Raw genomic sequence first — 11,259 nt, forward strand, 5'->3', positions numbered from 1 at the left:
CAAAAAAAAAAAAAAAAAAAAAAAAAGAATTACAGTTAAATAGGAAGAATAAGTGTATGAGATCTACTCTATAGCACAGTGATGACAGTTAATGACAATATACTATATTATTGAAAAATGCAAAGACAGTAGATGTTAAGTGGTCTAACAAAAATGCTAACTAGGTGAGGTAGTGCATTTGTTAATTAGCTAGATTTAACTATTCTACAATGTACATACTTTGAAACCTCTTATTGTACATGATAAATATACGATTATTTATTTATAAATATACATATATTTATAAATATACGATTATAAATTTTAAATTAACTTACAAGTTAGTTTAATAATTTTGCCCATCTGATAAGCAAAAAAGTTAAGATGGTAATTATTATGTTAAGTATGTTTTACTAAACAAAAAATTGAGAAACAAACAAGAATGAGGTATGATAAACTATTGCCAAAATTTGGATGTAAATTTCCAAGGCAGAAGAAATGGGCCTACTTATATTATGCCAAACTAAAAGTAAATAAAAAGACTTATTATTCCTACCGCACTCTGTCACCTAATTTACAAAGTCCAGGACTGTATTAATCTAAAAACCAAAATCTAGGAATTACTTCTGGAATGAGAGTGCCACTTTCTCCAACAACCAGAGTGCTGCTGCTAGACATCTCTATGTCTAACCGTCCTCAAAGCAAGTCCTCTTTTTTCTAAATCCTAGGAAATGAACTCTTGAAAAGGTGGGAATGAGAAGAGGACTGGGCAAAAACTTCAAAGTGGAAAGATAACTAGGACAGTTATATTTGGGAAGTATAATGATTAATTCCCTACAATTAAAGCACAGGAAATAGGAAGATGAAGAGATGAAGATGACACAGGAAAGCCTGAATAGCACATTTATTGGGTCTATACTTTTTTCATATACGTTGTCATGACTCTTCAGAATCAGAATGGCAGGCGGTGATGTTAGAAAGCATCCAGAACAAAATATGCCAGATACTGGAATCTAGGTAGGAGCTCTTATACCAGTTATCATCCAACTACAGATGGGAAACACACAAACAAGAGAACACAGGCAATCCACCCCCCATACTGACAGACATTCCAAATATGGAGAATACATTTCTCTTTCAAGAATATATAAACAATTAAGTTTATTTAAAAAAATGCAATCGGCTGGGCGCGGTGGCTCTCGCCTGTAATCCCAGCACTTTGGGAGGCCGAGGCAGGCAGATCACGAGGTCAAGAGATCGAGACCATGGTGAAACCCCGTCTCTACTAAAAAAAAAAAAAATACAAAAATTAGCTGGGCGTGGTGGCATGCACCTGTGGTCCCAGCTACTTGGGAGTCTGAGGCAGGAGAATTGCTTGAACCCGGGAGGCAGAGGTTGCAGTGAGCTGAGATTGCGCCACTGCACTCCAGCCCTGGTGCCTGGTGACAGAGCAAGACACTGTCTCAAAAAAAAAAAACAAAAACAAAAACAAAAAAAAAAAAAATGCAATCAGGGAAAATAAAAGATTCTGAAGATTCAGAGAAACGGCTAATCTCTGAAAACAATCTTTTATAAAAACCAGAAAAAAAATTCAAAAAATCATGTGGCATCCTCAATAGGATGGAAAGAATCATGGTTGCTATGGGATAAAAACAGAAAAGCTTAGAGAATAAAAACAAGATGATACAATGTAGGTGGGAGAAATGCAGACAAATTACAGGAAAACTAAAAAAACTAAAGCAGACTTAAGATTATTAATGAAAGCAGAAAAAAGCAAAACATCAATGCATAAAGAAAAAACCTGCGAGGATCTCTTGAGAACTACGGTAAAAGGACAAGACACAATGAGGAAGAAAAACAAGAGTTAAGAAATACAAAGAAAGAAAAGCCAACCTAAAGATTTTCACTGTTCTCTAAATGTTACACACACTTAAGATTCCCTGGTTTTACAAATTCTCTTACTTCCTCTGATTCTTTTTATTTACTTTTTGGCAATCAGTTTTTTCACGTTGAATCCCTCTGCTTCTAATAAACCACTGTGGTAGGCAAAATAATGGTACCCCAAAATCTCCACACCTAATCCCCAGAATCTGTGAATATGTTACCTTGCAGGGAAAAAGGGACTTTGCAGATGTGATTAAGGTTATGGAGTCTAAAACATGGAGACTGGCCTAAATTACCAAGGCAGACCCAATCTAATCAAATGAGTCCTTAAAAGCAGAGCACCTTTCCTGGCTGCCTGCCGTCAGAGATGTGATGACTGAAGAACATCACAGACAGATTTAACGCTGCTGGCTTTGAAGAGAGAGAAAAGGAGCTGCGAGCCAAGGAGGGCAGGCAGCATATAAAAGCTGGAAAGAAAAGGAAAGGGATGCCCCCTAGCGCCTCCAGAAAGGAACACAGCCCTGTCAACACCTTGATGTTAGTCCTTGTTGGACTTCTGACCTGCAGAACTGTAAGATAATAAACTTGTGTGATTTTAAACCAAGTTTGTGGGCATTTGTTATAGCAGCAATAGAAAACTAATGCCAAGAGTCTCTTCTAACCTTTTCTCTACCTTTAAAACTAAACTTCAAATTAATTTCTTCTGTGATGTCTTCCCTGGCTTTATAGGAAATGAATACTACATGTTTTTAATGTTCTCAAAGTACTCTAACGTACTACTATTGGGACATGCCACAACTATTTGACTGAAAAGTCTGTCTCTCTGTCTTCTAGGCTATAAGTTCTTCCAGGGTATGGACTATGTTTGTTTCCTCTTTGTAACCCCATCGTACCAAAAAACAGGATGCAGTAAATATTTGCTGAATAATGGTATGAACAAAAACACTGTGTTCATGATGTATTGTGTTTTGCTGATACCCCATATTCAGAGTCTCATTTTATATATGTTGTACTACTGTTTTACAGTTTGTTTTTGAGACAGAGTCTCGCTCTGTCACTCAGGCTGGAGTGCAGTGGCGCAATCTCAGCTTACTGCTATCTCTGCCTCCTAGGTTCAAGTGATTCTCTTGCCTCAACCTCCCGAGTAGCCAGGACTACAGGCTTGTGCCAGGGCGCCCAGCTAATTTTTTGTATTTTTAGTAGAGACGGGGTTTCAGCATGTTAGACAGGTTGGTTTTGAACTCCTAACCCCCACTGATCCACTGGCCTGAGCCTCCCAAAGTGCTGGCATTACAGGCATGAGCCACCGTACCCAACCAGTTTGTTTCTAAAATATATATGTGAGTTCCACTGCTTCTTATCCACAGTGAAATAACCTAAAAGGCATTTTAAATTTATAGATGCCAATATTGTTAATACATAAATTTGTCTTCAGATATTTAAAAAATGACTGGGTGATGGGGAGGACACAAACTACAAGATAAGGAATCTGTTAGTCTGTCACTTATCAGTTTTCTCTGGGTCTCTTCAACTGTGAAATGAAGGTACTGGGCCTGATAGTCTCTTTGTAAACTCCCTATAATATCAGATTCAAAGGGTACATGGTATAAAAAGTTTACAGAAGATAAAAAATAATGAGATAAAAATTGTTTACGTAATAAACAATTTTCACCTTTTCAAAAATATCTAATAGCACTTCTGAAATCTGAGAGTTTAAAATCTACCAGGGCATTTATGAATTCTGACATTCTCCATGGCTGGGGACGGCAAAGCTTACTTTGTATGCCTTAACATTTTACCATTTTCTTTACGCAGAAATGCTAAAACCCAGGACAATGTACTGAGAAAACCTAAGTTAACTGCCATCATTATCCTTTGGGCAAATGATTAAATAGACAGATAGCTCAATCTATCTTATGGATGACCTTCTTCAACTTATCTTCCCAACAGGAATCAGAAGATGAATAGTATGTAGAGAGGACAGAAAACTAAGATGAAATGCAAGAGTACTTATAATAAATAAAAGGCACATTCTAAAGCACACTACATCCATAACAGTAAAATATCTCAGGCTGTAAAACTGCTTTGGGGAAAAGAAGCACTGATTTTAAATTTACTTGTAGGGTTTCGAAGTTTAGCAGAACGTGCCATGGCAAGATCAAAGTGAGTCTGGTCTGCATTCTCACACAAATTGATGATTCGACACAGGCAATCCGCAGCAAATACTCGAGTAGCCCAGCGAGGGGCCACAAAGGGCTTTGATTTATCTTCTTCACCTAATGTGGTAAACATGGTATCATCATCCATCTCATCTTTCTTTTCAGATTCTTCATCTTTTCCACTACTTAAGAGAGTTGCAGTACTCATATCTACAACAAGAATAAAGAATATAACCACCTCACATGAGCAAAAATGATCCTTTAAAAAGTTATTGTTAAAAATTTTCTAATTTTAAAAAAAGATTACATTCTCACTCTCTGAAAAACAGTAAAACTAGCAAACCTTTTTTTAAAGAATCAAAAGCCAAGGAAAGAATAACACAAATTACTTTTATGTAAACTGTATTTACATATTTCAATGGTTTTACATACATATGTCACACTCTAGAGTAACATGGCATTTTTATACATGAAAATTTATTTTGAACTTCCAAAAAATTTTGAAATACACTTTCCCAACAATATAAAAAGCTCATTTGTTTATAACATAATTTAACCTTCAACATTTTTACAGGGATTTGTAGGTCAAAAGTTATTACTTTTAAATCTAAGCTCAAATTTACATGTATGTATCTTTATACATATATCTATATTATGTAACAGAAGTAAAACAATTTCCATTATTTTAAGAACACATATTAAAAATACTTACCACTAGAAGCTGCCAGTACATCTTTACAAAGCATTAGCCAATGAGAAAGTTTCTCTACTGCCAGTGAAGAAAGCATGTGTCCCAAAGTGTCATGAATATCAGAACATAATTTTCGATCTGTCTCCCGGTCTAGCATTCCAAAAAGAAGTCCCTCAAGACCAGTTTCTGTTATATTAACACCTTGGTGCCGGCAATGGATATCACTTCGAGAACTAACCCCAGGTGCAAAAGGATTGACATCTGAAAGGTAATTATTACAAATGAATTTGTATGGGATTTTGGTGTCTGCTATCTGTAACAGTTATGATAAAGACCAAGTCTTACATATAAATTCACAACAGCCACAAAACCAGCTAGCTTTATACAATTTAACTATGGCCTCTAGTTTATGTATCTTTAGGATTATAACTTAATCTGGCAATTAAGAGTAAAACCTTTAACTTTGAAAGTGATTATTCTGAGATACTGTAAATAAATCTCAGGGAATGCTCAATAAATACTTGATTCTAATAAGAAACAGTGTGGAAAAGAGACATACTCCTAAATATACTTAACAGGATAAAAAAACTGTTGCATTCTTTAGAAGAACAAATTGAAACTTATTCAGTCTTATAGCTCAGATTTAATTTATAAAGCCAGAACACAAACTCTAAGTGGATTCCACCCTAAAAATTCATTTAAAAATTGGGAAAATCCAAGGCCAGGCACGGTGACTCACGCCTGTAATCCCAGCAATTTGGGAGGTTGAGACAGGTGGATCACCTTAGGTCAGGAGTTCAAGACCAGCCCGATCAACATGGAGAAACCCCATCTCTACTAAAAATACAAAATTAGCCGGGCATGGTGGCACATGCCTGTAATCCCAGCTACTCAAGCAGCTGAGGTAAGAGAAACGCTTGAACCTGGGAGGTAGAGGTTGTGATGAGCCGAGATAATGCCATTGCACTCTAGCCTGGGCAATAAGAGCAAAACTCCATCTCAAAAATAAATAAATAACATATTTTGCAAATATTTTTCTCTATTGTAGCTTGTCTTTCTTATTTTTTTTCTTTTTTTTTAAAGAGACAGGATCTTGGTGATCAACTAAAAAAAAAGAAAATAAAAAAAAAAAGAGACCAGATCTCACCGTGTTGCCCAGGTTTTTTAAAGCTGCAAATAATTTTTTCTAAATCCAGTCACTCACACCTAACTTTTCACTTATTTACTTACTTACCTTCATTAGGAGACATGGTCTTACTGTGCCACCCAGACTGGAGTGCAGTGGTATGATCATAGCTCACTGTGTAACACTGAACTCTTGGGCTCAGCCTCAGCTTCCTGAGTAGCGAGGACTACAGGTACACAACACTATGCCCAATTTGCAAAATATTTTAAAAAGCAAAAATGCAAAATTGCCAAGAAAGCCACAGTGGAATTTTTAAAGTGATAATGGTTTTATTTCAAAGAATAAGACATTTGGCCATATTTTAACACAAAATGTTATTTGATAAACAGTACTTATTTGAAATATCAAAGTATTTAAACAAAAAAGAATATTGACCAATAACATAACTTACTGGCACTACTGCTCTCTTTGTCCCCTGCATTTTTTGCCAGGCTCATGGCATATTCACAAACTTCGGTGGCTTCTCTTTGTGCAAGTTGCCGAAGACATGCCACAGCTGCTCGTCGAAGTAACAAATGGGAACTACATAAGTGAACCTGTAAACCGTAACAATGTTAGGCAATTTCTCTTTAAAAAGCTGTAATTCTTTAATCTTATTTTGCCTAATGAATATATAGGAACATCTTACACGTGAAGATGTTCTTCATTTAACAACTTCAGTTGTTTAAAATACAGTCAAATGATGGCCTTTTGGGAAAATACTACTACTAATAAAATATATAAAAAATATGTTACTAACCAAAATAACTGTCCCAAGATCTGTGCTCTAAAGTTCACACAATATACTTAGATGAAAATCCAGAAGGATCTTCTGCAGATCTTATTTTACACATGGTCCTACTCAACTTTGTCATCTAAATTTTTTAAGTATATAGAGCTCAAATGTAGTGAATGAAAAGTCAGGGGGCAGAGCACATCATTATATTTGAAAGCAAAGGAGGTTATTTATTAAAGTGAAAAAACCAAATCAAGTAAATATAATCACCCAAATCAAGCAAACATAATCACCTGAAAAAAAAAATGGGGCTTTTTGGTACAGACTTTTTTTTCATCTGAAAAGTCCCTGAATATAGTACACTCTAAAACATAAAAGTGTAAGAGGCAGCATGGCAAAAAAGTTAAGAACTCAGGCACAGCTGCCAGACTGGGTTTGAATCCTGGCTCTCTCTGTCACTTATTCTTGTGACACCTTACACAAGTTACTTAGCCCCTCTGTACCTTGACTTGCCTGCATGTAAAGGTGGGAATATTAACTCTTCACAGGAACATGGTGTAAATAAGTAAAATGGTTACAGTGCTGGCTGGCACATGGTAATTGCTGAATAAATGAAAGCCATTATAATTATTACTATAAATTTGACTCATGAAGAAAATATTAAATTATGTTCCATGTGCTTTTTTTTTTTTTTTTGACATGGAGTCTCACTCTGTCACCCAGGCTGGAGTGCAGTGGCACAATCTCAGCTCATTGCAACCTCCGCCTCCTGGGCTCAAGCGATTCTCCTGCCTCAGCCTCCTGGGTACAAGGGACTACAGGCACGTGCCACCATGCCCAGGTAATTTTTTTGTATTTTTGGTAGAAATGGGGTTTCACCATGTTAGCCACAATGATCTTGATCTGCTGACCTCATGATCTGTCTGCCTCAGCTCCCAAAGTGCTGGGATTACAAGGCGTGAGCCACCACGCCTGGCCCCATGTGCTGCTTTTTATTTTTTTAATTTTTTCTTCCTAAAGAAGAACATGTGCTGCTTTTTAAGCAAGGAAGTAATATGTTTTAGAAAGAATCCCAGACACAAATGATGGGGATGGAGAAGAAAAGGTGTATGGAATATATATCTCCTCTTCATAATGACAGGGAATTTATTTTTAGGCTATTAATATAGCATTTGTAACTCAAGATATACGTGCATAAAATTCATAGCCCATGAAATTTTTACCAAGTATTAATAAAAATAAAGTATAACTGAGAAGAAAAAATCTGACAGATTTTTATCAACAAAATAGTTTGGTTATTTCTCTTTTTGTTTGTTTTGTTTTTTTAAGACAGGGTCTGACTCTGTTGCCCAGGCTGGTGTGCAGTGGCGCAATCACAGCTTATTGTTTCTTGGGCTCAAGAGATCCTCCTGCCTCATTTTTTGATTTTTTATAGAGACAAGGTCTCACCATATTGATCAGGCTGGTGTGAAACTCCTGGGCTCAAGCGATCCACCTGCCTTGGCCTCTCAAAGCACTGCACTGGGATTACAGGTGTGAGCCACCGCACCCAGCCAAGAAAGTATTTTATTTATTCCTCTTTCTAAAAATAAAGACATTTTGGAACTTTCAAATACTCCATAATTAATTAGAAAGCTCACGCATGATCATATCAAACGGGAAGAACAAGTCACTTAGTCTTTTAGAGTTTCTGGCCTTTTTATTTTTACAGTGGGGACAATATCTAACCCACCTATCTTACACAACTACATTAAGATTCAAATGATAAAACACATATAGAGAACATCACAAAATTTTAATTTAATAACAATTACAGAGAATTGTAGCTAAGAAAATACATTCAACAAATGTTGACTGGCAAAGCCAAAGCAGAAGAAATAAAACATTTTACAAAGTGTTTTCAAAAACTCCATTGCAGTTATTCTCAGGTATACTTTTCTTTTTCATTCTAACATCTGTGATATTAATGCTATCTTTTAGTCCCTGTATTATTGAAAATATAATCCTATCCACACTGAACTGTAGTGGTACCATATGCCGCAGTCATGAGTTATATGACTGTGTACGTGTGAATCCAATTCTGGACACTCCATTGTGTTCCATTTGTCTACTTGTATATACTTGCAATACTATGCTGTCTTTCTTAATGGAGCTTATGGTAAATCTTGACAGTAAGTACAGTAAATCTTCCAACTTCACTATAAGCCCTTTGCATTTCCCTATTAAGTTTAGACTCAATTTGTCAATTTTTCCAAAAACTCCACTCTTCTACTCCACTTAGCTTCTATGAACAACACAATGTCTATTTCTTCTTTAATCTCTCTAACTGCTTCTATATATTTTCTGCTGACTCCTTTTCTCTTCTAAATTTTAGAAGTTGGATTCCTCAGTCAGCCCACTCTCCTTGGTGATCATGTCTACTTCTATATCTCCATTTTCCATATAAATGTGTATGCCTCCCAAATTTACCTCTTTAATAGCCCACTTTTCTGAGCTCAAGGCCCATATAACTAACTATCCACGTGTCTAAAACTGAATTAATGATATCCACTCTTTCCAGCCTTCTTCCTCCAATGGTGCCAATCTCAGGAAATTACATTACTATAGTCAAGTCAAAAACCTGGGCCTCGTCCTTCTCCCTTTCCCCCTTATGCCCCACTGAGAGCCAATTAATGAACAAAACCTTCATCCTAAATATCACTCAAATCCATTGATTTCTCCCCATTCCCTTACTACTTAGAGCAAATCACTATCATCTTCTTTCTAGAATACTGTAATTCTTACCCTGTAGAGTCCACTCTCTGACATGCAGCAAGAACAAAATGTAAAAAGTGCAAATCTGATTATGTCATTCCCCTGCAGAGAACACCTTCTAATGGTTTCCCACTGCTTGTAGAATAAAGTCCAAAGGTTTTATATACATAGAAAGTCTGCACAATCTGTCACCTGGTTAGTTGTCCAGCCCCATCATTTCCCCAGGCCCCATGTCTCCCTCGTCTCTCTCAGCTTTAACCACACTAACTAATTGGCCCTTTAAATGTATGACAGCCCTTCCCATTTTACGATCTTTCATATATTTTTCTTTCTGTCTAAAAATAAATGCTGTTTACTTCAATATCATGCCTTTTGCAAACTAATTCCGATTTATTCTGCAAATCATACCTTAAATATCTTTTTCTTTTTCTTTTTTTTTTTGGCGAGGGAGTTTTGCTCTTCTTCACCAGGTTGGAGTGCAATGACGCAATCTCAGCTCACTGCAACCTCTGCCTCCCAGGTTCAAGTGATTTTCCTGCCTCAGCCTCCTGAGTGGCTGGGATTATAACCACCTGCCACCACACCTGGCTAATTTTTGTATTTTTAGTAGAGACAGAGTTTGACCATGTTGCCCAGGCTGGTCTCAAACTCCTGACCTCAGGTGATCTACCCAACTTGGCCTCCCAAAGTGCTGGGATTACAGGTGTGAGCCACTGTGCCAACCTTAAATATCGCTTTTTAATGAAAATCTTTTCTGAATGTTGGGATTATAATAAGCCTCCTGCTATATGCTCTCTTATGCTCTCCTCCAGGCTTTTATAACACTTATTTGTAAATAATATTTTTCCATTTTCCTTTGTAAACTATAAACTTTACTATGACAGAGGCTTGATGCTGTCTTATCCACAAATGTATCTTCAGTACATTGCATGCTTCCTGACATAGAGCAGGCTATTAATAAGTATTTGATAAACAAATCAATTAAAAATTATAAAGATAGTGCAGGCTCACGCCTGTAATCCCAGCACTTTGGGAGGCCGAGGCGGGCAGATCATGAGGTCATGAGATTGAGACCGTCCTGGCAAACACAGTGAAACCCCGTCTCTACTAAAATATTTAAAAAATTAGCTGGGTGTGATGGCGCGTTTCTGTAGTCCCAGCTACTCGGGGGGCTGAGGCAAGAGAATTGCTTGAACCCAGGAGGCGGAGGTTGCAGTGAGCCGAGATTGTGCCACTGCACTCCATCCTGGTGACAGAGTGAGACTCTGTCTCAAAAACAAACAAACAAACAAAAAACAAAAAAAAATTATAAAGATAGCAACAGATCTTCAGAAGTATGAATGAAGCTTTAGGAAATAAAATTCTGAGTGGGACAAACTAAAAATGTGATATATTCTTAGTGAAGAAATAAACAGTTCATCAAAATATTTCTTAAAAGAGAAAACCAGTGAATAAATGAAGTCATAAATTGACAACTGAAGCTCAAAAAACAAACAAGGATCTAGTATTTGATATCACAAGAGGGTGACTACAGTCAATAATAATTGTACATTTTAAAATAACTGGATTATTTGTAACACAAATAAATGATAAATGCTTGAGTTGACGGATACATTTACTCTGATGTGATCATTATATACTGTATGCTTGTATCAAAATACCTCAAGTACCCCAGAAATACATATACTATGTACCCACAAAAAAGTTTTTTAAGGCCGGGCGCGGTGGCTCAAGCCTGTAATCCCAGCACTTTGGGAGGCCGAGGCGGGTGGATCACGAGGTCAAGAGATCGAGACCATCCTGGTCAACATGGTGAAACCCCGTCTCTACTAAAAATACAAAAAATTAGCTGGGCATGGTGGCGCGTGCCTGTAATCCCAGCTACTCAGGA

At 36.8% G+C, this 11,259-nt stretch overlaps 1 protein-coding gene across 7 annotated transcripts in view; it reads right to left on the reverse strand.

The window, feature by feature from the left end:
• Nucleotides 1-11,259, reverse strand: part of HEATR5B (HEAT repeat containing 5B) — a 100,698-nt gene that overhangs the window by 41,005 nt on the left and 48,434 nt on the right. For all 7 annotated transcript variants that reach the window (XR_004257206.1, XM_032239314.1, XM_032239313.1 and 4 more), the window contains exons 22-24: nt 6,291-6,435; nt 4,735-4,974; nt 3,981-4,232 (exon numbers count right to left, since the gene is read on the reverse strand). Coding sequence is in view for 6 of the 7 variants with exons in the window: in XM_032239314.1 (XP_032095205.1) it covers nt 3,981-4,232; nt 4,735-4,974; nt 6,291-6,435 (637 nt within the window). In the remaining variant the exon portion in view is untranslated. The remainder of the gene's footprint in view (nt 1-3,980; nt 4,233-4,734; nt 4,975-6,290; nt 6,436-11,259) is intronic.

Source organism: Sapajus apella, unplaced genomic scaffold (genome assembly GCF_009761245.1).
Source record: "Sapajus apella isolate SASKATOON/1434 unplaced genomic scaffold, GSC_monkey_1.0 scaffold44, whole genome shotgun sequence".
NCBI classification, from domain to species: domain Eukaryota; kingdom Metazoa; phylum Chordata; class Mammalia; order Primates; family Cebidae; genus Sapajus; species Sapajus apella.